The 27,250-nt window shown below is 38.4% G+C and overlaps 1 protein-coding gene across 1 annotated transcript in view; it reads left to right on the top strand.

The window, feature by feature from the left end:
• si (sucrase-isomaltase) overlaps positions 1-26,659 on the top strand; it is a 58,499-nt gene extending 31,840 nt beyond the window's left edge. The window contains exons 21-48 of the mRNA XM_023961588.2: positions 1,594-1,718; positions 1,850-1,938; positions 2,073-2,122; positions 2,666-2,854; positions 5,654-5,803; positions 5,894-6,100; positions 6,233-6,387; positions 6,689-6,857; positions 9,572-9,668; positions 10,686-10,798; positions 11,067-11,192; positions 13,651-13,779; positions 13,889-14,002; positions 14,082-14,144; positions 14,265-14,381; positions 14,473-14,563; positions 14,664-14,802; positions 15,395-15,528; positions 15,678-15,712; positions 16,181-16,297; positions 18,665-18,813; positions 19,007-19,091; positions 19,232-19,288; positions 19,761-19,885; positions 20,484-20,572; positions 21,748-21,797; positions 24,307-24,477; positions 26,417-26,659. Of these exons, the coding sequence (XP_023817356.1) occupies positions 1,594-1,718; positions 1,850-1,938; positions 2,073-2,122; positions 2,666-2,854; positions 5,654-5,803; positions 5,894-6,100; positions 6,233-6,387; positions 6,689-6,857; positions 9,572-9,668; positions 10,686-10,798; positions 11,067-11,192; positions 13,651-13,779; positions 13,889-14,002; positions 14,082-14,144; positions 14,265-14,381; positions 14,473-14,563; positions 14,664-14,802; positions 15,395-15,528; positions 15,678-15,712; positions 16,181-16,297; positions 18,665-18,813; positions 19,007-19,091; positions 19,232-19,288; positions 19,761-19,885; positions 20,484-20,572; positions 21,748-21,797; positions 24,307-24,477; positions 26,417-26,494 (3,213 nt within the window). The 3' untranslated portion in view covers positions 26,495-26,659. The remainder of the gene's footprint in view (positions 1-1,593; positions 1,719-1,849; positions 1,939-2,072; positions 2,123-2,665; positions 2,855-5,653; positions 5,804-5,893; positions 6,101-6,232; positions 6,388-6,688; positions 6,858-9,571; positions 9,669-10,685; positions 10,799-11,066; positions 11,193-13,650; positions 13,780-13,888; positions 14,003-14,081; positions 14,145-14,264; positions 14,382-14,472; positions 14,564-14,663; positions 14,803-15,394; positions 15,529-15,677; positions 15,713-16,180; positions 16,298-18,664; positions 18,814-19,006; positions 19,092-19,231; positions 19,289-19,760; positions 19,886-20,483; positions 20,573-21,747; positions 21,798-24,306; positions 24,478-26,416) is intronic.
• Positions 26,660-27,250: the final 591 nt, after the last annotated feature.

Raw genomic sequence — 27,250 nt, 5'->3', positions numbered from 1 at the left:
AAAGTAATAAGAAAAATTAGGGCACCACAGGCGAGGCTAAATGAATGTAGGAAGGTAGAAAGAGGAGGAAGAAAAGATAGCTCAAAAGTGTTTGAAAGTGGTCAGGAGGATTCATCCCTCAGGGAATTAAAAATTAACTGGAACACAGTCGGGATTTTCACAGGAACAAATGCAGGGACACAAAGACAGTGAGTGACAGTGAGGGATAGAAATGATGACACGTTTCTGCTCCTCTTAAATGAACACAAAGAGCCACAGTCACAGATTATATCATCATAATTTGAAGGACAACTTATTGCACAGGGTCTCCCATTCATTTCAGTCTCTGCAGGTCCCGATTGTATTCAGGCACAAACAATGCATTTAAGGCTTCTTCACTTTGTCTTTTAAACATCAGAGTTCATTGTGGGTGAAGGTTCTCATTCATCCACCCGATGTTGTCTTGAAGTTGAGCCATAGCAGAGGGTCTTAAAATCTTCTTCCTTGAAATGATTCACCGCTCATCCAAGTGGCTCCATCAGTCTTTGTGGTGCAGGATTCAGTCCACATTTGTATCCTCCAGGTGGGTCACCCATATTCCTGCAAATGGACGACTCATTAATGGGAAACAAAAGAGAAACTAGAGTGCAATGCCTCTCCTCTTTTAACCCCTATAGCCCCATCACATGGTCTTTGGCTGTGGTCGCGGTGGAGTTTAGTGAATGTTATTGGGTTACAAAAAGACAAAGATAGACAGCGATCACTGACATCACTTAGTCATCATTTGCACAAAGAGGCAATCCAGGCTACATTTTTTGGCTCTGAGCAAATGTGCTAAATACGGAGATGTGCATTAAGTTTTTTAAATCTGTTGATTTTCAATTCAGTGCATGCTAAATATATTGAAAATACGGTAACCGCAGAGTATTTTTAATATGTAGTCTTGAATTCTGAATACATGGATACTTTGACTCGATTAACAGAAACGCTTAAAAAAAGAGCATCAGCAAAAGAAAAAAGCATGAAAACACTAAAACGGTGACTTGTGGCAACTTGCTATTCAAAAAAACTTTGTGGAAATCTACTGTAGGTTTGAAAAACTGCATCCCTTATTTGACAGTTGAGATTCAGTACGTTTATATCCCATTCATCTAAAGCCGTGATTTCCCTTTTGGGGTTGCCAGAGCCTATCCTAACTATGGGCAAAGGCGGGGTTCATTCTGGATGGTTCATCAGACAATTGCAGGGCAACACAGAGACAAATAATCAAACGTACTCATTCACACCCAGGGAGAATTTTAAGTTATCACCTAGCTATAGCAGCGCCCAGAGAAAGCCCATACATACACGAAGGGAGCATGCAAACTCTAAACAGAGAGGTCCCAGCTGGGAGCTGAACTAGGGCCTTCTTGCTGTGAGGCGAGAATGCTAAACACTGCACTACTGTGCAGCCCAGGTTTTTTATACACTTGTAACAACTGATATCCAGTCATCCGCTCTAGCTTAATCGAATGCGAGACCACTTTCCTGACATGAGGTGGTTTACAAGGACTGCCCTGCAGACGATGCAAACATTTCCAGTGTTTCAAAATTTCCTGTTGTCTGCTTTAACAGCGGGAGCGGCTCGGACAACGCAAAACACACGTGGAGCTGTTTCTGCCAGCCGATAAGCTCGGCCTACACATTAGAGGCGGGGCAATTCTCCCAACGCAGGAACCTGACGTCACCACCACACACAGGTGCACGCACGGCCCGTTTACATGCCGATCACAGCATCTTTTCACAGTAGACTGATATTTAAATGCATGTGTATTCAAACAGGCTTTTAACTTGCTCAATAACATTCGTGTGATTATGTACACCTTTCTAGCCGACTCAGACCCATGGGGTTGATTATCGCTCTTGATGACAACAACCAGGCAACTGGGGAGCTATTCTGGGACGACGGAGATTCAAGAGGTATTACTGTTTTGGAGACAGTGCTACAGATAGAAGTCCTTCCTTCTGTATAACAGAAATAATGACTTTAGTCCACAGAAATGCCAGTTATTTTATATCACTAACCTGAGCAACTGAATCATCTTGTCTTCCAGCAACCGTTGAAAATGGCAAATACATCCACTATGACTTCTCTGTTGTCGATGTAAGTTTTCTTCACAAGCAGCAACACTTCAGATCGGGCCCACATATTCCCTCTGATCTGAGCTTGTGTTCAAAGTTGAAAATCACTTGAGGCTTTGCCCTTCTCAGTCCAGATCACCGAGCTTGATTGATCCATGTTGTGCTGCTAAAGCTTTGTTGGATCAAGTGCCCCATGCTGGTGCCTTACACTGAAGTAAAGGGCTGCCTTACATGTTTAATGTATGAGAGAAAGATGTTCTTCTTGTAGCAGCACTCTGCTTTGAGGGATGTCGGCAAAGGAAATCCATTACAGCAGTCGTTTTACAGAAATGAGTGCACAGATTTCACGAGTCCACAACCATTACTTTTGATGTTAGCTGTGGCTATTAATGTACAGTCAGTATTACATGTTATTACTGCATAACTATTGCAAAAGTATTTCTTTAAAAACTTTCGAGACAAGGCAAAAAAGAAGATCTAGACAGGAAATGTATTAAAAATCACTTTTCAGGAGGTCTTTATTGCGTTAAAGTTAAAAAAAAATGGGGTTTGTGTTTCTTTTCAGAACGTTCTGGCGATGGACGTGACGAACGCCGGCTATAGCGACCCAAACAACCTTAAGTTTGAGACCATCACTGTCCTCGGGGTGCCCCATGCTCCCAGCGCCGTCTTTGTGATTCATATTGGCCCTGGAGGGGCTTCGGACCCTGTCGAGATAAAAAACACCAGCATTCATCATGATGCAACCAAGGAGGTAAACACACAATACAAAAATATAAGTCAGCTCCAATTATGGTCAACCCAACAAGTCCAGTATAATAGTCGTTTGCTTTATTTTTTTAAAACTTAAAATTAGAAAACTGTGTCATTAAATTTGACATTTTTTGGGGGGCTACTTACAACAGGGCCAGTTCTGTGTTAAATGTGGTTCAAAAGGCGACAAATACAAAAACAAAAAAGAAAATAAACGATTTGATCCTCTTTTTTTTGGAATATGTGAAAGGCTGCACAACATCTACTGCAACCACACATCTGTCATTTCCTTAAGTAAGATTATGTGTTAAAGAACCGAGCCTGTAGGTTTTAGTGCTTGTCTTTATGTGTAAGAAATGATTCCGACTGAGGACATATGAGGGCAAAAAAAAAAAATAAAAATACTGCTGTCTGCATGGCTGGGGAGCAGAAGAGGTATGACGAGGAGGTGGAAGAAAGGAAACAGAAAAAAGAGCAATGAATCTCCAGGAAGCACTCATGGTTATAAGAAAAAAAAAGGCAAAAGTCTGTGAAGTGTCAGGAGGCCCGACGACATAGAGCTGCGGAGACTCGCTTTGAGAGTGTTTGTATTCATTCATGCGCACACATGCCCGTGTGGATGTGGCTGCGGATGCTTTTGTATAGATCCCCAAGGTCTCTCACACAAGCATGCTTTTATCAAATGACTCTCTGTGGTAATCATTTCCTGGGGGTGAAGGGTAAATGTGCTGTTAAACTTAAACTGTGGCTTGTCATGATCATCTGTCTTCATACCCCCAGTCTGGACCTTGAATGTTCCTCACAGCTGACAAAAAAATCTTAGACCTGTAGTGACTGCTATAGTAGAAACGTGAGGGTTTTGTAGTCTGATTTGTTGATTTTTTTTGGAAGCTTTACTATCAACTTTTCTTCTTCACTTTATACCTATGATACCTTCAATATTTGGAATAGTTTCTATTTTAACATCTTTGTTTTTCAGACCTTTTATTTATATTTCCTCCTGGATTTTTAATCTTTACATTTTGGTTAAGCTACATTTTCCCTTCCCCATTTTATTTGGACAGAGGCTATTTAGTGGTTTTCTGCATTATCTTTAATTCAATATCTTTTATGTATCAACAAAAAGTTCAAATTCTGCAGTGTTTACTTGAGCTTTAATGATTTATCAAAAGTTAGGGAGCTGTTTGTGGGAAACTACTTGCAGCTTCCAAAGTAATTAGGAGGGTAAACAGCAGCCAGGTGCTGCTATTCAAATAGACTTGATTAATTTATTAACACCAACTGTGATCGCCTCTTTCAAAGACCAACTTTTGGCAGTCTGCTGCTCAAGAGCACGCATGAACAGTAATGCCGCGAGAAGAAGATGGCAGAGAAGACAGGCTTTGGTTGCAGCCACTGAAATGGTCATTAAAAAACAGTATTAAAAATATTGTGTTTCTGCAAGAGAAAGAAAAAAAAAAACAATTTTATCTCTTTAAAGAGCACGGCAAAGATTTTGAAGTTACCAGAAAAAACAACAACAATGTGCTCAACATTGCAAAGCTACAGGGAGAATGTCTGGCCAAAATGCAAAGCAGCCGTTTTGGCAGAACTCAGACAGCAGAAATAGATTGATGCACGATGCAAAGCAGAGATATTGACTTAGGATGGTACTTGATTTGGTTTACATTTTAGAAAAACGGTTCACTAAACATTTTTAAGAGTAAAATCATTGACTGTATATAAGAACTGGACACAGTGACCCTTCACTCTCCAAACAGGAAGTGCCCGCTGGCTCCAAGATCTCATAGACTTCTATTGAGAATAAACAGCAAACATTTTTTTGTCAGAATAATCATTCTGGCTCTGCTACCTTTTTCCTTGTCTTTTCACTGTTCTAGATAATCCTCTTTTTTTGTCATTATATTTGTTTCTGTAGTTCAAGTTATTTAAGTATTTATTTAATTTTTGTTAATTTAGTTTATTTAAGTCAAAAACTAGCCAATCAGATTGTTCAACGACAGTAGCCCGCTGGCCCCCACGTCCATTTTTCAAAGCCTTGAAGCGCTTTAAGTGGTAAGGGGTGTGGTCTTCCAGCAAACTCACTCCTGGTTGACATGACTGGTTGCTATAGAAATGTTCGCTTAAACTGATTCGGACCAATCATTGCTTAGGTCTATTGTAGATTTCTGAATCCAACCAGGTGACGTCTGTATTGACAAAAAAAAATGTCTGAACCGACGTAACCCTTGTGCTATCCTAGGCACTTTAACATTGGGAGTTGGGTCATCTAGACCCACTAGACAGTGCTCTGAACCTTTTTTCTTCAATGATTTGTGAACCTCACTGGTGTCCATGGATTACATGAAATCTTTCCACCTTTGTTCACCTTTGTCATGGTAGGGAGAACACATCAATGTAAGGGTGGGGTCATCTAAGATAGCACAGGGGTTCATTTGGTTGGAGCCAGATGTTTTTATGTAGTGAATGAAATGTGGGTATTTTGTAACATAAAGCACTTCCACAACAAAACAGGTAAAATGTTGTAGTAAAAGACTCCAGTTTGACTAATGCTGTGGTCATATTAAATCAGGTTTAAATTAACAACTATACATATAATTACAAATAATTACATACAATTAACATAATTAACCATCTATTTGCTGTTGCTGATGACTGTGGGTTCACAGGAATCTTTATGTAAAGTTGAGACCGTCTTCTGTGTCAAAGGGATGTAGAAACATTTCTTCACAATTTTTGGTGTGTTTATCATTACACCAAATTTGATTGTTTTTTTTCTTTTCTTTTTGTCCTAAACAAGGTGCTGACGCTGAATGACCTCAGCTTGACTCTAGGAGAAAGCTACAAAGTGCAGTGGGATTCTGTGACATTGGATTATCAACGTGTGGACTGCCATCCAGAAGAAAATTCAAATGAGGCTGAATGCAAGAAGAGAGGCTGTCTGTGGGAAGTACGAAGACCTTTTCTTAGATAATGCTATAATACCATTTTTCTGTACTGTGAAAACAGTTAAAGGTGTTTTCTCTCTGCTTTGTTTAAGGTAAGCGCTGCTGAAAATGTTCCGTGGTGCTTTTATCCAGATGACTACGGCTACAACGTTTTAAACTATGCAGAAACTACTACAGGCATCAGAGTTGATATCAATCGGAACACGAGGTACAGAAGCAGTGGTCGTCCAGATTCACCAGACATCGATAGCCTCCGTGTAGAGATTAACTATCATACCGGTGACATGCTCCAATTTAAGGTTTGTGATTAATGCAATGCTCAGCATGTTCATTCGGTCTCACTCCCTTATTTTGCTCTGCCTCTCTGCCGAGTTCCCCCTACATAAAATCCCATGTTGAAACTAACATACTCACATCTTCTCCTCATACAGATCTGGGATCCAAGCACTGAGCGTTTTGAGGTTCCTGTGCCGCTGACGGTTCCTTCTACTCCTGAAAGTGACGAGGACAAGAGGCTGTACAGAGTTTCTGTCACCGAAAGTCCATTTGGTATCCAGGTTGTAAGGAAAAGCACAGGAACCACAGTGTGAGTATTCTGTTATTGAATCTATTATTAGTATTTTTTTATTGCTAAGCCTTTATTGTGAATTTCCTAAAATACTTTGGGTAAGCATTGGTTTGTGTTGTTGTGTATGTTCTTGTTTTTCTAAGCTTAAATTCTAAAAGGTAACCATTAAGACTCCAATTAAAAATAAAATAAAAATGATGATATACGTAGTATTTATCCTAAAAGTCTGACTTTATGTAAAGTTCAAGTAATGTGAGTCCAATTTATGTGAATTATTGCTTGAACTCCCTTTTTCTTATGGGCCCCTTTCATTTCTCAGCTGGGACTCTTCCATGCCAGGTTTTATCTTCTCCAATATGTTCATTCAAATATCAACCAAACTGTCATCCAAGTTTGTCTATGGGTTTGGGGAGACCGAACACACCAGCTTCAAGCATGACCTCGACTACCACACCTGGGGTATGTTCGCCAAGGACCAGCCTCCAGGAGTGAGTATCACACTGAATCACATTCCACTCCCGCATTTACTGAAGTCAAACCACATTTTTAAGGCAAACCAGCAGATTGTAGGATCAAATGATGTTACATTTATTAAGGAACAATGCCAAGCAAAATGTACTAAAAGAAAAACAAGAGGACTTTTCTATTAAAGCAGCACAATTATATATTCGGTAAGATCAGGCTAATTGAGGTAAAACCTGCATCCGCTTACAAAGTTTTTGCACAATTTACAGCAAGTTTTTTGATCTTTACAAACTGGTAAATCTCAGTTTCCAAAGGATTTATAGAAAACAAATATCAAGAACAAGCAAAGGACTCTAAAGTTAGAGGAAGTGAGGTGTATGTGCTCAGTGATCTGAACATATGAGGTTTTGAATGATAGATGCAGATAATAGAGAATACATAGAATGCCATCTTGCTGATGCACCTTCTGTCGTGCATTGAGAGCAAAACACTTCAAAAAAGATCTGGCTAATTCACGTAATCTGAAAGAAAGTGTTCTTGGTGCTCAACAGCTGTTTATGATCACAAAACTCAATACAAACTAATTGGTACCCATCTTGATTGTTTACATTTGTTCATGAATGGAATAAATATCTACTCTTTGCACAATTGCTAACCAAATTCCTTTGTAGCGAAGAGCTAATCACTTCATGGTATGGTTAAATGTCATTCCAATCACCAATAATCAGGCTGAGATGTAATTAAAAAATAATAAACGGCAGTTTCCTACAAAGGAGACAGGAGCTTAGAAAAAAAAATGGTGGATGGGGAGAAGGTTTATGTAGAAAAATATCTTCTGTTTTATATGGAACATTAACTGACAAATTGCTTGCATAAAAATAGATTCCTTACAAAAAAGTTGAACTATTTAAAGACCCACTCCAATGAAAATTGTGTTTTTGGTGTTTTCAACATCTTGTTTCTGTTGAAGGAGGACTTTTTTTTTTAGGAAAATTGAACTCAAAATTGTATTACTGACTATTTTTCCCCCTTAAAGTGCAAATAAAAATACACTTAAAAGAAGATCAAATTTCTTACATATAAAATACACAGGGCGGGCTACAAGCTCCCTGCTCCGCTCTTTTCCGATGCATTTGCTTGTAGACGACTAGATCCATGTTCGCCTTTGTTTTACTAATCTGGCTGAAAACTTTACTACATCAATATTGGGAGCACTTTGAAAATAGCTCAAAACATGTTCACTGTGGGTCTTCAATGCAATTTTGCAAAGAAATTAATTGTGCAGCTGTTTTGATAATGTGAATTGATAAATAGTTTGACTGAAGATGTGAGGGGGGAGGGTAGCTATCTGCAAGAAACTCAAAGAAGAAAGTAACAATTTTCAAGAGTAAAATGGAAAGGTGGAAGAGGACAGTATCGGAAAAAAGCATGACTGGTGCCATGTTTGCCCCCAAGTTGTGTCCATGCAGCTCTGAGTCTGTCCAGCAATAATCTTAAAACAAAAACAAAAAAGGAATCATTGAGACATTGCACAGATGTTAATTAATGTCCTTGCCAAACAACTTTCCCATTCTTAGAAATGTTGTGTTGCTTGATATCAATTATGCATGAATGCATCACTTTACAGAGTATATTTAACATCAAACCCCAGGGACAGACTGCAAAGGTGACTTGTGAGCAGCCTTCTGATTTTAAACTTGTCTTAATCTCTTTGTGTCACTTTGATGTGGCTGTCTTTGATGTGAACCACAGTTATGGAGTGTCATCATGTTTTCCCCTACGGTGTCAGGGCCAGATAGGATGAGGCTTCGATCTGACATCAGCATTTTTAAGCATAATTGCTGAGCTGTCAGGACGGCTCCATAGCGTTCATACAAATGCTGTTGTGCCCCCTCAAAGAGAGGTGAGCATGCTAATGAAAAAATAATAATAATAAAACTAAATTCAACCAATATAACATGTGGAAGAGTGGAAACCCTGACTTCTTGATGCATGTTCAGGTTTGGTAAAAAAAGATTTAACAGTTTATCAGGGAAGCTTTTCCTTTTTCTGTTTTTAATGCAGCAAAAAGAAAAGCTGTCACACACTGACACATGCAGCCACCTGTTGTCCGTGGATAAGCAAATGCCGTTTTTGCTTCCAAAGCCGGAGTTGTCAAGCACCATAGCAGGGCTGCAACGGCCAACACGGGAGAAAAAAGGGTTAGACAAAAGTGACATTAAGTCAGAGGCAGCTCTCAGAGCTGCTGAATTGCAATTTAACAGCTTCTCATGTATCAGAAGTGCAAGTGGCTGATAGAATGTGACATGCCCATGAGTTATCATCACAGGATGGTGACATCTGCAAGAGGCAGATTCCCTCTCCTCCACCACCTTTCCATCTGCTCTTCCTCAGTCACTGTCTAGTTCCATGATAATCTAAGTGCTGAAACAAGAGCGGTATTCTCTCAATATTTACAAGAGGATCACTCAGCATCATTGCTCATTCATGCTGGAGCAATATGTGCTTCCTATATGGATAATTACTGAACCAAACTACGGCGTGCAAATCTGACTTCTCAAGCTGCCAGTTGTCTTCTCTGAAAACCCATAATCAGAGATGTACTGTCAAGCGGAAAGAAAAGTGCTCAAGTAGAAACAAAGCCCTCATATAAACCAGACACATCACAGAAGCCCCTCAGTGTTTCAATCATCTTGTTTTATATGTCTCTTTGTTTGTTTTTCCTCCTCTGCGTCAGTACAAGATGAATTGCTATGGAGTTCATCCTTTCTACATGGGGCTGGAGAACACCGGCGACGCTCACGGTGTGCTGCTGCTCAACAGCAATGCCATGGGTGAGACACACGTGCAATGAGCAGCTCAGATGCTTCAGCCAGCCCTCCCTGCATGTGCTTATTATCACAATTACTTTAATAAATGGTGCCTATGATCAGTCAAGCAGACAGATATTCTGCTAGTGCATCCCTTTTTTACAAGGAAAGAGTAAGCAGAACACAGCAGGAATGAATATTCCGGCGATAAAGGCAGACAGTAAATATTTTACACTTGTTATGTATTGTCCTTTCAAACTTTATAATAAACCTAAAACATATGGGAAACGATATGCATTAGATGAACTAAAACTTGTCTTGAATTTCAAGAGGAACTAGTTTAAACAGGGAGCTTTGCACAGCACATGGAAATACATACATATATTGTGTGTTTAAAGTCATCATCTCTAAACAAAAGACATAGTATTTTTTTTTTTTTATTCTATCAATAAAGAACGTAGTAAAAAAGGTGTCAAAACTTGCAAAAATTGTTGAAAAACCTTGGTTTGAAAAGCTAAATAAATTAATTAAAAACATATTTACTAAAGTGGTTTGAAAACAAAATAAATGATATTTAAAGATTTATTTGTGCTTACCTTTTTCATTTTATTTCCTTTATTTTCCTTTTGTTCATCAGTAAAAGGTTTTTAAGCCAAGATCTTTGATTGTATGTGTCTGTCAACAGTTGTATGACAAAAAAAGTTGAAAAAAACAGCCCTGAAATCTGAGTGACATCATTTACTGAAAGAATCAGTTTACTTCCTGGAGTTTGTTTGCTTAACTGAGCTTCCTGCCGTGCAACATTGTCTCCAACTAGGAAATGTACACAGAGAAAAACAGCATGTCAGTGACATCTGATTGCCTACCAATACCACTAATTGTTGTTTTAATTTTACCCCTGACACATTGTTTTTCTCCTCACAAAAACACTTTTCTCTCTGTTTGTTTTTTAGCCCTGAATCTTATCACACAAACTCTCAAAACTGTGTTTGACACTGATTCTTTCAATGGACCTAAATGCTTTATTTACATTGCATGCAGATGTGACATTCCAGCCCACTCCATCCTTAACCTACCGGACTATTGGAGGCATCCTGGATTTCTACATGGTCCTGGGACCCACTCCTGAGATGGTTGTGCAAGAATACACTAGTGTAAGTGCTCTCATATTCCACTTTTTTGAACGTCTCCATGTGTGTGTGTGTGTGCCTTGTGTCTGGCCCTGTGCCGCTGTTGATGGACTGCAGCAGCTGGGAGTTGGTCGCTTCATTGCGCTCTCCCATTTAGCCAATCTAAACACACATGCATCCACGGAAAATGAAACAAATGCCTGAAAGATGCTGCTCCAGTTTCCTGCAAAGCGACTTGTTTCGTGTGTGCGTATGTTGAGCTGCTTTGACATTTCATCCTTTTTCTTAACAGCTGGTTGGACGACCTGTTTTACCTGCTTATTGGTCCCTTGGGTTCCAACTCTGTCGCTACGGTTACGCCAATGACTCAGAAATAGAAAACCTTTATACTGACATGAAAAAAGCGGGAATACCTTACGTAAGTACTGCATTTCTCTTTTGAGAAATCAAACATTCATTATAAGTCAAACTAAGCAGATGTTATAGTCAAATTTTGCATAGAAAAAAAAAATATAGATTTCAAGCGACCTGATGGAAGGAAATTGTTTTTCAGTCAAAGCTGTTTCTATTACTCCTATTTTGCTTAACCTATTACCGTAACAACCAGCAATTTTCTTGAATATTTCATGTGTTGAATATTCTGAAAAAAGTTAAGTAACTGAAAGTGTCGGTTGCCATCCTTCTTTTGGACTTAATAGTTTCCCGCTCTTATGCATTGCGCATTTCCAGGTTATTTCCTAAACAGTAGATTTACCACGCAGTTAGGACTTTGACATTGCAACCTGGCAAAATCTTTTCTTAGAAACTTTGCCAGGTCGATTCCCTTTTTTTTTTCTTATCCAAGCTGATTTTCCATCTTAAAAGGAACAGATTGAGTTTTGATCTTGACTTCAGATTTTTTTTTTTTTTTCATAGAAATAGGCAGACGAAACCACTAGCAAGTCATTTACTGTTCACCAGGTTTAATTTAAAAACAATTTACATCAATTGTATTTACATGAAAATTCCACAACTACCTGCAATGCACGAACATTATCCTTAGTTTAGAGCAGTGCTTCTCAATTATTTTTTGCCAGGCCCCCCCTAGGAAAAGAAAATGTTTCGCGCCCCCCCTGACCCCCCCCCCCCCCCATAACCCCCCCCCACACACACACACACACACAGACACACTCGCGCGGTGACAATACATCAGGTCAGTATCTATAAAATTTGTATACCTAAAATTGTATCTTTTAACACTAACAAAAGAAAAAAGCAAAATAAATCCACTTTCAACAAATATTAACTTTATTTAGCCACAGAAACCCTGTTCTAGTCTAAAACAGAAAAGAAGCTGAAAGTACCTGAAATAAAAAAAATCTGTCATTCCTTATTTAAACTAGAAACATTTTGACCAACTGAACCATTTGATGCTGAAAAAAATAATTCAATCAATAAATAATATTAAATCTAAATTGATCTGAAACATTAACACAGCAGCACCAATATATTTAACGTTTTTAGTCTGAAGAAATAGGTAAAAACGTGCTGATTTTTTTTTTCTAAATGACGGATTGTTTATTTCTGATCTCATAAAAGTGCAGCTGTTTTCCTGCATTACCTGCTGTCTTTATGTCTGTCTGACACTAACTAAACCACAGGCAGACAAAGAAAACATGGATGGAAAATAAAGACACGTCATCAAAATGTCTACAATAGTTCATAAAGAATGACATTGTTAGCATGAGCTTAGGAATCTAAGGGCAGCGGTGATCTTGGGCAACAGGCAGCGGTAGCAGTGGTCCGCGTGCCCCGATTCCCCTGGCAGACAGGGCCCACACCACCCCTCCCCTTTCGTTCTCACTCGCGCAGCCGCGGACAGACAGAACAGACAATAGGAACCGAATAGTGGACCAGATTATTTTCCAAGCACTGAGCCGCTGTCACTGCTGCCCCCACGTTAAATTTGCGCACCGGACAAACCTGTGCCTAAAACCGCCACCACCGCGCGCCCCCCCTGGCATCGCTTCGTGCCCCCCCCTGGGGGCGCGCCCCACTATTTGAGAAGCACTGGTTTAGAGTAAGTGCAGAGAAATTGATGTCATACAGGTAGTCCCTTCCACAACAACAAGTGGTTTAATTGTCCTTGTATGAACAAATCAAATCTGAAAGCTTGTTCCTGTCCACTTTAGACTGTGTTACAGACTCATGCACTCACTGCAACATCAAGGGTTGCATTTACCATATTGCCTGCCCAGATTTGGAATATAATTACTGGAGGCAGCCCCTAACTGCATTATATGTGATGATATGACCTTGTCATTGGTTATTAGGATGTAGCTTGTAGACTTGGATTACCTTTGGTACATCCACTTAAAATCCCATGACAACTGTAATTTCATTGTGAGTCCAGTCCATTGTAGGCTGCACAATTTCTACATTTTTCTATCTGCTTGCTCTCTTAAAATGAAAGTAAGCTCCTTTTTGTTTCAAAGAAGAGCTCAGGGCAGTCATTTCCAAACAATGCAAGAGGAAACATCACCATCCTCTATGCACCACAATGCAGAACTCTATTGATTCCAGAATTTACCATTAATGCATTCATAAAGAAAAATGGGCCTTTGTTACACATGATGTACTATTTTAGCACTTAAATTCATTGTACCTGAAATTGTACTGGATAATAAAGGCAGTTCATTCATTCATTCATAAAAACATGCCACATAACTTGCAAAATCATTCCACTCATTGCTAAAACTATCTCTTCCTACTTCTGTTTTAGGACGTTATTTTTTTGAAAAAATGTTTTATTAAAAGTTGTCGTTCGAATGAAAGGGACATGCAGAAAACTGTTCATTCAGGTTTGCATCAATGTGCATAACTGGTATGTCCCACAGGATGTCCAGTATGCAGATATTGACTACATGGAGCGTCAGCTGGACTTTGTGTTGGACTCAGAGTTTCAAGGACTTCCAGCTCTCGTAGACCAAATGAGAGCAGAGGGCATGCGATTCATCTTCATTCTGGTAATCAAATCATTATTTAGTTCGAGTTACAATGACATTCTGAAATTGTTTTGATACAAAACGTGACAGTTTAAAGCCAACACTGTTCCATTATTGGTGTTTTTTTTAGGATCCAGCCATTTCCGGGAATGAGACAAACTATCCCGCTTTTGAGAGAGGAGTGGCTCAAGATGTCTTCATCAAATGGCCTAAAGAGCTTGGTGATGGAATAGTATGGGGAAAGGTAAGAACCATAAATTCTTACACAGTGTGTGAAAGCACAGTTTTGCTTACTTTTTTTTTCTTGTTGTTTTGTTTGATAGGTCTGGCCTGATTTCCCAAATGTAACAGTGGATGAAGATCTTGACTGGGAAACTCAAGTGCAGGTACATTTCTGTTTTTCATGCATTTACTTGGTGCATAGTATATATATATACATTTACTCGACAATTTGCTGTTTGAAATAAATGGTTTTTTGATGTATTTACATCATTTGTCTTCGATAGATTTACAGATCTTATGCAGCATTTCCAGACTTCTTCCGCTCGCAAACAGCAGCCTGGTGGCATCAAGAAATCCAGGATTTTTATACCAATGTAATGAAGTTTGATGGCCTTTGGATTGTAAGTATGCTTAGTAATGGAATTGTCTGTTGAAACTTCTTTGCTGACTTTCCCACTGGATTCATAACTTGAACTCCTCTTTAAACTAAAGGACATGAATGAGCCTGCCAGTTTTGTTCATGGCACAGTAGGAGGGACATGTCTTGGAGAGAATCTTCTAGAATTTCCTCCATATATGCCACGTGAGAAACCTTTTCCACTTTCTCTTTTTGATTGCTGTAAAATGAAGATCCTATACCCGAAGAAATCTGTAGACTTATTCTGATTTCTTTGGATCTAAAGCCCTGGAGAGCAAGGAAGAAGGCTTAAAACACAAGACCCTCTGCATGAACAGCGAGCAAATTCTCAGTGATGGAAAGAGAGTCAAGCACTATGATGTGCACAACCTGTATGGATGGTCCCACACCAAACCCACCTACGAGTGAGTGCTGTCATATGTGTGTGATCACTTTGTGTATTTATAATAGTTTTTTTAGATGAACTTTTGAATTTATCTATGACTTACTGCATTAAATGTCCCCTAAGGTAGACACAAAAAATGTACTAAAGTTCCCAAAAATCTGAGTATAATTAGAAATATTAAAAAAGAAGAACATCATTCTAATGCCACACAAATATTAAGAACTCAAAGCTCTCATTGCTGATGCATTTAAGGAGGGTAAAAAAGGCCTTAGGAGAGAGATAACTGTTATATTCCCTTCCACAAATCTGGTTCTCATCAAATCTTAATGGTAATAATTGCCGGTGCAAAAGTTCATTGGTCCCCATAGCGAGCTTTTGCTCTCACAACAGACTGTGGAGTTAACCACAGAAAAGCCTGGGGATGCTCATCTCCTGAGCTCAGTGACAGAAACGTGTGTTGTTTCAATTTATCCTTGAGGTTTCAAATACTTCCCATTTTGAGAAATATATTTTAGTGGCTAATGACATGCATAAAATGACTTTATTTAAAAGGACAGCTACACCATGCTATCTACTTTAAACAAACCCTTGGGGTTTTCCTTTCTGTTCAGTGCCTTGCTGGATGTGACGGGTAAAAGGGGCATTGTGGTGACCAGATCCACCTACCCCTCCAGTGGGAAATGGGCAGGACATTGGCTGGGTGACAACAATTCCAGCTGGGACCAACTTTACAAATCTATTATTGGTAAATGCTGTTATTTACATCGCAAAACAGGGTTTCTTTTGTTTATACATGAATAGTTTGCGGTTACAGTCTTTCGGCTTCTATTCCTCTGTGTGCCAGGTTTATGCAGAAAAAAAGGTCATATTTTTTTGTCTGTCTTTGCTCTGCAGGTATGATGGAGTTCAGCCTGTTTGGCATTCCCTACGTAAGTATTGGCATCTGAACAGTTATTTGGCCAAAATAAAATTTTCTTGATGTGACATTGTTCTCTCTAAATAGATTAAAGCTGCTTGCACAATGCTTTTCTCTTTGCTTGACCTACTAATAAAAAAAGCACCTGTGTAATTGCACCTAAAGCGTGCCATTACATGCCTCACCCCAGCTGAAAAACCTTGTTTTATTCACAGTATCTAACAATTAACAGAAAGGAACAGCAATCTAACTTATTTAACTGTGTTCTCTGCCATCACTTATTTACCTGTTTTTTCTCTTCATTTACATTTTTTCCCCATCACCCATTCATTTTCTTTAATCTGGCATCTTCAAAAACTGTTTGTAAAATAGTTTTAAGCCTTTTTACGTTGGGTCAGAACATTTTGACAAACCCAATCCTCATTATAGCCGTGTCTGTCCCCTTCACATCAACTTACGCCCACACTTTTGTCTTTTTCAGACTGGAGCAGACATTTGTGGCTTCTTTAACGAAGCTGATTATGAGATGTGCCTTCGTTGGATGCAGTTGGGCGCTTTCTATCCATACTCACGCAACCACAATGGCAAGGGTAACCCTGTAAGTGACTTCACACTCTATTTGCAGCATTTCACTTTTCTATCCTTGAAAATAGAATTTGGAGAAGTGATACTACATATAGTGATTCGGCAATTTTTTTTTTTCTATTTTTAAAATCTTCACCATTGTACCTCTTTAATTTGAGCCTGATGTAAATCTGCGCCCACACACTCTGAGAAGGATAGACCTGTATCTCGGTGTGGTGTCGCTGGCATTCACTCGTGTGGTGACCTTTAAGAGCGCTGGAACACAACTAAGAAATTCAATAAGACCCGTCCGGAGATCGATCCCACCAGGCAAAATTTCTCCGCATAGGAGTCTGCAATACAAGACAGGGCACTTGTGTGGGTGGGTGTGTGTGAATCTATGTGGGTGCATGTCTGTGCTTCTTAATGGCATAAGAGGGGATAAGATTGAATTTTTCAAGGTGATCTGGGCACAATACTCAACACCACCCAACATCTGCTACACACACTTTGATCCTGATCATTTAATGACTTCTACATGCCTGTTTGAAGATGCATGAAGCCAAAAATGCTAATCATGATAACAAACAATGAGCCATTATACAGCAGAAGTATAGTATGCTAAAATAACCTCTTCAGAGAAGGAAATTAACTCATAGAATTGAAAAAATTTGACCGGATGTCCGCTGTTTAACAATATAAAGTTAGTATACACAAAAGCTATGAGGATAAAAAATATAAGATGCAATGTTTGAACATTTTCCCTCATTTGCGTACATAAAAAAAAACAAACAACCAAATAAACTGAAAAAGCTGCAAAGCTGTATACTGCACAAGGGCATCCAGAGAAAAAAATAAGAGCATTTCTGCAGAGTCATTCGCTTCACCTCATCTCGCCCAGTGCCTCTTTGCCCTCAGACAACCATCACTGTTGACCTCCACATCTTTCCACTGCTCCGGCAATATACTGCTGGTTTCAAAGTCATATCAGAGCAAAATTAATTAAACCAGGAAGGTCCCCCTCTCATCCCCTGTTTCAGCTAAGGAGCCATATTGGAGTTGTGCATATTGGTAATTATCTGGGCCGTCATATTACAGTACCCAAGATATTTTTTCTGCAGATCTGAGTTTTGCAATATAAACACAACAACAACAATCATAGTAAATGTCAGTTAAATGTGGAGGAGAAGATTCAAAACAACTCTGACATGAAATTATTTATTTTAATTGCTTCATGTACTTCACATACATTATATTTCCTTTATTAGACTGAAGACGTTGCTTTACATTCGGCTGTATAGCTAATTCAAATCAGATTTTTTGTTAACCCTGTAACACCGGAGCTTTAGCCCCACCATTTACATTCTTTGAACTACCGTAATTTTTTAATCATTTACACAACGTAATTCCAGTGGATTCTGAAGTGGAGAAAAAGCAGCTTTGAGCTGATATGCAAGACTTTACAGTAGCAAGGTGTTTACGCAGTTAACGAAAATCAGCTGATTCTGATGCAGAGAGAAGAGTCTATGGACCGATATGCAATGCTTGACTGCTCTGTCGTCAAAACCTTAAGTTTCGAACAGTATATAAAGTATCGGGATTTGAGGTGGTCAATGCTGATGGAGTGAACTTGGAAGTGGACCAGCATCACCCTGGATAAGGCTGAACATCTATCTTTCTCTGAATTAATAAAAAGAAGACACCAAGTCAAACTCTTATTCAAGTTTTGATAAGGCAGCACACTGTGCTTGGTGAATTCCAAGAACTGCAATTCATGTTTGGGGGCATTTTTTCACAAACCATTTAAATAAAAAACAGAAGTCAATTCCTTGTTAAACGCATGGCATCTGTGGTCATATTCTTTAGACATTAGTTTTGTGAAGCGCTTACATCAAAGTAAACAAACAGAAAGTCATAACTTAGTAAACTTTTTAAATCATAAAATAATAGAAATCCAGAATGCAGTGATTTGCTGTTAGGCATCTACTGAGTAACCACTGTGCCACAGTTAATAACCAAGATAAAAAATGATCTAGCAGAACTGCAGCTGGGAAGAAAATCTCTTTATTGCTTTATAGCTCACTTTAAAGGTTTGTGCGAATGCATCATATTCCTTGTAATTTTTTCTCAACATAAAAATACTGGCAGCATGAAAACTCACATGCACCACATAGTCATTTACATACGCAAGAGTCTTTAAACCCAAACACTTACCGTACACAGCAACAAAAAAAGGGAGCATATGGTGCCGACACACTGTGAGCGCGAAATCCTCATAATCTTTTGTGTGTGTATGCACATAGATTCAAAATAGCATGCATATGTCAGTGTTTTCTTTCTATTAACGTTGACTTTTTTTCTTACTTGTCCGGGCTGTTTGTGTTTCCTTTTTTGATTATAGAGACAAGACCCTGTCGCTTGGGATGACAGATTTGCCACCATATCCAAGGACGTCTTGAACATCCGTTACACCTTGTTGCCCTATCTGTACACATTAATGTTTGAGGCACATACCCAAGGAAGCACCGTTGTCAGACCAGTGTTACATGAGTAAGCACCAATGCAAAACATACTTCCTGCAGCTTTTTTGTGGTTTTATGAAATATGTTTTTTCTATTATTTGGGCATCTTTTTTTTTAAACCAAAGAGTTGTAAGTAAGCATGTGCACAGTATCCAGGGCTGGACTTTCAGTAGCACATGTTTCCAGCCCAGGCTAATAGTGGCTCTTTGCTTTTGTAACAGGTTTACAAATGACAAAACTACATGGGACATCCATAGACAGTTCCTCTGGGGACCTGCCCTACTTATCAGTCCAGCTCTAGATGCGGTATGCTCCCCCATACAAATGCTGGAATTTTTTATTTATTAATATTATTTGTAACATTTGGTATACAAAACCTTTTTGCAGTTCTCCTTTCACATCTTGCTTAATTTGTTTTGACTCGTTTGTACTTTTTGTGCTGACAGGGACAAACGGTGGTCAATGGCTACCTTCCAGTTGCACGCTGGTATGACTACCACTCTGTAAGTAATAGACAGAAACCATTTAATACTAACTGTTGTTGGTTGCATATAATCTAAGATGGACTTAGATGTTCCAGCACAGCACGTGCAATACTTCCATAATTTAAGTGATGGTTACTGCCAGCTCCTGAGTATAATCATGCATGCAGACGACTCTCCACTCTGAGCATTTAGGCAGCTGTTAACCAATGTTCAAGGGAATAATTCTAAAGAATGGTGAAAAATAGTCAAAGTAAAATACAATTATTATTAACTAACATAACAAATCAATAGATTAAATATTAGCAAGAAAACTGATGGCCTTATTGACCCTTAGCAAAACTGAAGACAATTTTGCCAAAATATCTAATGCAAAAGTTTATAATATGTATGTCTGCTTTAAACTATTCAATGACACAGGTAGTCATTATTAGCCACTTAAAAATAGCGTGTGATCGTGCTTTAGTAAAATATTGTTTCCTGATGTCTCTAGGCTCAAGATGTCGGGGTCCGTGGCAAGTGGTTAACCATGCAGACACCCCTTGAACGTATCAACCTTCATGTCAGAGGGGGCTACATTTTGCCCTGGCAGAAACCAGAGAGCAATACAAAATTGAGGTAAGTGCATGTTTGCTCCTGATGGCAACAAGTAATCTAGCTGATGAGGATGATTATAGAAAAACTGAAAACATTTTTCTCTTTTATTTGATTAAAACTATTTTGTCTGACACAACATGGGCCTTAACATGGCGTTAATAACTAACCGAAATAATGCATTACCCTTTAAGGCCTGAAATTGTTTACATTAGTATGTCTAAGACAGTTGGGAGAATTCTCAAGTTGTCAGAAACTTGTTCTTAAAATTATAACCTGCTGGAAAAACATTTGGTTAATTAAACCTGTCATTTAGAATGCACACAAGTCTTCTGCAACAATTATTCTGTCATTGCTGCTGATGTATTAAACCTAACAAATAGTGGGGAGGTGGCCCTTCAGAGACCCTCCTGATTAAAACAAATGTCACCTGTGATCATTGTTGTGGGTTGAAAGAGGCACTGTGAGACTGAGAGAGTGAGACAGTGACACGTCCTGCAGCAGTGTGATCAGGTGGATCCTTCCAGCAAGGATGTTAATTTATGTCCTCTCAGCAGCAGGGCAGAAATAGACGCTGTCCTTCAGAAATCCGCTCTAACCCTCTTCATCCTCTCTGTTTTAGCCGAAAGAATCCTCTAGGACTGATCGTTGCCTTGAGTGACAGTGGGACTGCTGAAGGATCATTCTTCTGGGATGACGGAGAAGGCATAGGTGAGTGAAAGGTCACTCTTCAACTGTGACACCCCTTCTTTCATCATGTCATGGCACATCTATGTGAGATCTGTTACTCACACTTACGACAAAATCTTGCGTAATTAAACAACCTTAAGATAGAGCAACCAGTCTTGCACCCTGACTCTCCATGTGTTTTAAGCTTTACATGAAAAAGTTTGTTTTTTAAAGTCTTACTTGATTGCTTTTCAACATCCTTTTATTTGAAAAAAAAGCAACAAAAGAAGCAATCAAAGTTTCTCAATACAAAAAACTGTGAGATTATCGATTTTATAATTTTTTAAAGATGCTGTCAATGTGTGTGGAATAAAAAAAAAATACTTAATGTGATTTATCTGATAAAGGTGACTCATTTGGGTACTTAAAGAAATCTGAAGGTGAAAATGACAAAACCTAAATTTGTCCCACAATGATGAACAAAGAACCTGTTATTTTTATTTTATTATGTAAAATTAACCTTTTTTTTTATCATCAAATAAACCAGGCTAACCAAAAGTGTCTTTTTACATGTTTCTGCCCATTCTTTTGATTGCACAGATTTGGTCCCTAAAGTGTTTTTGTTAGAAGAGGCACTCCTCTGTGAATTGACCGTTTCTGTTTGGACAAAAAGAGAGAGATAAAGAATGAATGAAGGAATGCATGGAGAGTCTGTGACATAAACTGTTGGAGTAATCCCCCGTGTAGCTGCCTCGAGATATGTGTTCCATCAGTTTCTTTTTTTCTGCTATTCCCCCTTGCATACCTTTCCATGTCTTCCTCATAGCTTGTTAATGCCTTTTTTGGATCCATTTTCTTTTATATTGTGTGAATTTTCTCTCTCTCTTTTTTTTATTCCACACCTCTTGGTTTCAAACCAGTGGAAAAAAAAAACATTACTCCTTCACTCATTTGTTATAAATGTTCCATCTTTCTTGCAGCCAGTTGATTATTCCATGCGGTTCAGTGTCATTCCCATTTGTTTCACACTTTTATTGCTCCTCATCTCTTTCTCGCTCAGATCAGCCATGAACAAACTTAAGAGAGAAATTATTACCGAGTGAATATCCTGTCACTGATTTTCAATTTTTTTTGGTCATTTATTTGATTTTACAGAAAGTTAAGTGCTATATTGAGTCAAGATATCAATAACTGTTATTTCCTCTTTTTTTTTTTAGACACGGTGGAGCAGAAGAAGTATCTCCATGCAACCTTTTCCACGGCATCGGTGAGTTCAGTTCTGATTTTAGCACGACAAAGACAGCAATTCAGCTTTAGCAAAAAGAGAAAATACAACTTACCTTGTGCGTTGTGTTTTCTGCACTTTAGGGAACATCGGATTAGGATTACAAAGCGCACCCTCAATAAATGGTGTTTTTTTGAAATTATGTCAAATGTAAGGCGCACCAAACTACAAGAAGAGTCAGGGATAAGTCTGTCAGTCAGTCATGCATTGTTAATTGGGTTCACATTAAATCTAGAACGTGTATATGACACACTGCATGTTAGCCACCTTAAAGTATTAGCCGTGTTAGCATATTCAAAATAGCACTAACTCCGAACACGTAATAGCCGATACTGCTAAAACAAACCTGTGACTACACTAACTCCCAATGTTGATAGTAAAACGTAAAAGAACACAATCTGACACTGCTACATGTGAGCCACATTACTTATGATAAACACCCAACCTTGGTTAGAACTTGTAAAAATACAGACTATTATTTTGATAGAACACGTAGCTCTCAGTAAGAACCACCAGCATTAACCATACATAAGGCACTCAGGATTATAAGGCATATTCTCATTTTTCTTTTTAAAACAAAACAAAAACAAGACTTTTAAGTGTCCCTTTTAGTGCCTTGAGATATAATAGTATCATTGCTGGTACAGCACATTTCACTCTCATTGATTGAAGTTCAGCCTTTTTGTATTTTTTATAACATTAGCCTATTAAGAAGCCACATTATTACACAAGCGTCTTTATTATAAAAGTCAACATTTTAGCTATCGGGGTTAACTGCTAAACAAACAATTTGACCACAAAAGTGCTTACTTCTTTCTTTTTTTTTTTTTTTTTGTCATGGTCGAGACATATTCTTGGATAACAACTTCAGAACTCATTGTGCTCAGAATGTTGAAGGGTCGTTCAGAGAGCATGACACATTATTTTCACACATGATTGGCCACTAGACTGTCCGGACTTCAACCCTATTGAGAGCCTCTGGGACATGCTGCTTCTCTTCTGTCATGATTAAAAGATCTTCTCTGCCTTTTGACCGCTCCCCTCAGGAGTCGAGAATCATCCGCCTCCGTCTAACCCTCTCCTATGCATCCTCATTCTCTACATTAGCTCCCCTTTGGTCTTCCTCTTTCCTAGTAGCTCCAACTTCAGTGTTGTTTGACCAACATCATCACTGTTCCTCCTCTCGACATGTCTAAGCCATCTCAACCTGCTTCCCTGTATTTATCTCCAAGACATTTACCTTTAGCAGTTCCTCCAATGTCTTCATTCCTGATTATATCCATCCTGGTTACTCCTAAAGAGAACCATAACATCGTAATCTCTGCTACCTCCAGCTCTGCCTTCTGTCTCTTTCTCAGAGCCTCTAAACCAACAACATAGCTGCTCAGTCACCTTTCTTTTCATTCTTGCTGACACCCTTTGTTCAGCATCACACCTGAAACCTTCCTTGACCTGCTTGCACACGCCTCTTCACCTCCCTACATGATCTGTTCTGGACTGTTGACTCTAAGTACCTAAAGTCCTCCACGGTCTTCAGTTCCACGGTAAACCATAGCAATCAAACCACAATACAGTAATTAGAAAAGGAATTTATTGCATATGACAAGGAAATAAATTATCATAATTATCTTTTGTCTGTGATAAATAAATAAAAAATAGTTTAAAACAATGCTTTGTTAGTAACTCATTTTACTTAAGCTTTTTAAAAACTGTCCAAGCACTTATTGTACGCAAATTACTGTCATCTGTGTTTCGCAAAGGCCAGCACATACACAAGAACCCAATCCCATATACACCCTCACACATTCATGTGCACACATTTACATCATACAGTTATTGCAGCCAAACATCTGTGGCAGTCCTCTGCCTACCATCAGGCTCAATCCAAAGCAATTTCACACGACCATAAAACAGACACGGAGTCTGGCAGTCAAAGAAGAGGGGAGCGACAGAGGAAAAGAGCTCCAGTGTGTGTGATGTGCTCAGTTTGTGTGTCTGTTCTTGTGTGTGAACATGTGAACTGACAGATGTGAGAAGATGAGGATAGGTTGTCCAATGAAGCAATTACTGCCTGGCAGATTAGCACATCATATGCCATTTTGGATGGAGTACATATACATACAGTTGTGTGTATGTGTGCTTTTGTTTGTGCTCCAGAATCTTCATGTCTCTTCCATTTTCTTCTGGGCTTTCAGTGGCTTATGTTTATGAATCTGTAGCATATGACTACTGGTGTGGGTCTACTGTTTGGCGTGCCAAGGCAAATACAAAAAAGAAAATTCTCAATAATGCAGGCTCAAAGCGATGGCAAATAAAATCTACACATATGAAAAACAATATGAACCTATAAAATGACTAAAATTACAATTGCTGGAAAAAATTACTGTTGTGAGTTCTGCTGCAACTTAAAAATAAATGTACATTTTAGTAAAGACATGAATCAAGATATTTATATGTTTAATGGTTGTAACTTTTCTGTTTTTTTTCCTAGAACACTTTGACCAACAAAGTTGTCCACAATGGTCTGAATCCTGAAGATCGCCTGACTCTGGGTTCGGTGAAGGTCTGGGGCACAGGCACTGAAAAGATCACTGAAGTCACTCTGACAGACTCCACTGGGAAGATTCATCAAGTGATTCCACAGCAGAACATCTACACTCAGGTCAGTGGGGTTTTGTCAGTGGCATTTTAGGACTTTTATACCCCAGTTTTCCTGCTAATCAAATGTTAAAGTCATGTTAGGTTTGCAGATATCCTCTAAAGGAAAGAAAAAAAAAACAGTCCAGTAATAAAGGTTAGAGAGACCTTCTTTAGAACACAAAAAACATGGATAACTGCAGATCTTTTATAATTTTGATTTATAAATTGATTGAAGTTTTTATATTATTGTTTGGTAATTGGTGTGAATTGTGCATATGTCACTAATCAGTCAGACTGGTTTAATGCATGGCCGTTATGTCTTTGTGAGCAGTATTTTTTTTTCTATCTTAACAGAACAACCGTATTTGAGTTGAGTGATTTGTTTCAGTGCCAGTACTAAAAAAACAAAAAAAACTAAAGGTTGTCACAGTCTTTACGCAACTCCATGCAAGCCTGCAGTTTGTCAACAATAGCAACAATCAACTCAGGTTTTTGACAAAATTCTGTTACATTGTCCTTCATTTTGCAACAGAGAAAATGTGTGATCTTAAGTACTGACTCAGGAAAGGCAGTTAAAACTGGTGGATAGCAGTCATCCACCAGCTGCAAGATCAGAAATATGATCCCTGGTTTCCCCAGTTCATATTCTAACCTACCCTGGGGCACGAAACTGAACACCAAGTTTTAAAATGATGTTTCGATTAGTCAGCAAGACATTCAAAACCTCATATAAATACTGTCCACTGACCATAACCTACTGAAATGGCTTACTGGAAGGATATTTCTGATTCGTATTTCAGAGAATATAAGCTATGATGCAAGTCAGAGCCATGTTTTTTCTGTCTAAGTTTCCTTTAAAAACATACAACTATGTTTTTTTTTTAAATTATAATTATTATTATATGGAGTTTGTGTTGTATTTAAATATGCCAAATCAAAAGCACTTAAAGCTATTTTATGCACAAACTAACCAAAAAAGTCCCTTTTTTGAAACCAAAATTCTACGAACTCACCTTATTGTTGGTAACTTTAACAGAAAAACATCAAACATGAAGGGTGTCAAGAAAATAAACTGTACAGCAGTAATGGTCCAAAAATGCAAACACAGACCTCTACAGCTAATAAATAAGACGGCGACAGAGAAAGCGACAGATCTGATGGGAATGGAAAAAGGAGGCCGTTGCACTACAGTAAAGCTCGCTCCTTTGACCTTTTGTAAAATATTCCTCCGACGGTTGTGTACTCAGTGAACTTGAAAGCTACTACAACTATATCTTGTAGAGTTGCAGGTTAAAAATGTCACAGTTGTAGATTGTTGTGGATGTTTCAGAAGATGGAAATAGAGAAGCAAAAAACAAAACAAAAAAGAAAGCCTACCACTGCAGATGAAAATCCGAATGACAGAAGGAGGATGTGTTAGAAACGCAATGCTGAGCTGGGAATAATGAAATGACAGCAGTACGTTCCTTTTTCCTGGGAAGAGGGACAGAAAAGACGGGACAGAGAAAGAAAAAACAGTGAGAACTAAATGGTGCAGAAAGACAAAGAAAGAACAAAAGCAAGACGGATTACATGAGGGCAAAGATGATATAGCATGCGCACCGGCAATAAATGTTTTTAAAGCACAAGACAATTCATTTATCTCCTAAAATGCCTGCAAGGGTGACAACTTAAAGAATAAGCAGCTGGGGGGGTGGGTTAAATACAGTCAGGGAAGACAGTTTATTCTGTCATGATCTAAACATAATGTTTGTTACCTAAAGAGAAACAGTTTTTTGCTGTTGTTTTTTTTTGGGCAGAATTTTCTTTTATTTCATAATTTGTGCACATAAAATTGATCATAACTCACACATGATACTTAACAAGAAAAAACTAAATATTACATTTATTCATAAATAATGTCCCTTTGAATGAACACACTCATTAAGCCATGTCTTTCCTCTCCACATTTCTTCCTGCAGGAGCTGATCATTGATGTCACAGTGCTGGCTGTTTATTTGGATCTTCCTTTTACCATCGAGTGGAAGTCTGTTGTCTGAATTTATTTAAAGTGTAAAATAATTTATCCATGCATCATGGTCCATCAAGATCAATCTTTATGGAAAAAATAACACAATGTAACATATGGAAACATGTTGTTTTATTTTTATTAATTACTGTGTTTTCAAATGAAACTCAAATAAAAGCTTTTTTCCCCTCCAAAACACTATTGTTCTTTCTTTGTACTTTGCTGTACTAATTTCGGAAACTTTAAAAGCTATGATGGTGACACATTCCTGGTGTATGTGGAAGGCAAATGTGACATTAAAAATAGTTTAGGATTTAAAAAAGAAGTTTATCATTCTGTGAAACAAAGGTTATAATCACTGTTGCTGTTCTTGTGGAAATAAGTCCCATTTACTGACTTCAGCACAAAGTCTTGCTTCCATAATTGGTCGTAAATATGACTTTAAGATAAAGTAAAAATAAAAAAAGCCCAAGTTTGAGCCTTTCTTGACTTTAAAGAACAATTTATTGTTGGCACTGTGTTCATTCATCAGCATAAGTAACAAACAGAGCAGTTGTTAATTAGAAGTTAAAGTGGAGTGAAGTGCGAGGTTATTTACGAGTTGAAGCCTGCTGTGAAAGATTTCCTTTTAGGATAGAGCCCTGATGAGAACAATGGATTCCCTCCAGCAGACCACATATTAAGCATTAAAGGATGGTCAGAAACGCACACGTTCCAAAAAAAAATATCAAAGGGCACAGCTGCAGACACTCACACAAACACTCCATACGCATTAAATCCAAACCAG

This window comes from Oryzias latipes, chromosome 13 (genome assembly GCF_053564925.1).
Source record: "Oryzias latipes strain Hd-rR chromosome 13, Olatipes_Hd-rR_3.1".
In the NCBI taxonomy this organism is placed as follows: domain Eukaryota; kingdom Metazoa; phylum Chordata; class Actinopteri; order Beloniformes; family Adrianichthyidae; genus Oryzias; species Oryzias latipes.
The sequence above is the reverse complement of the archived record's forward strand: the minus strand, read 5'-3'. Positions and strand labels throughout refer to the sequence as shown.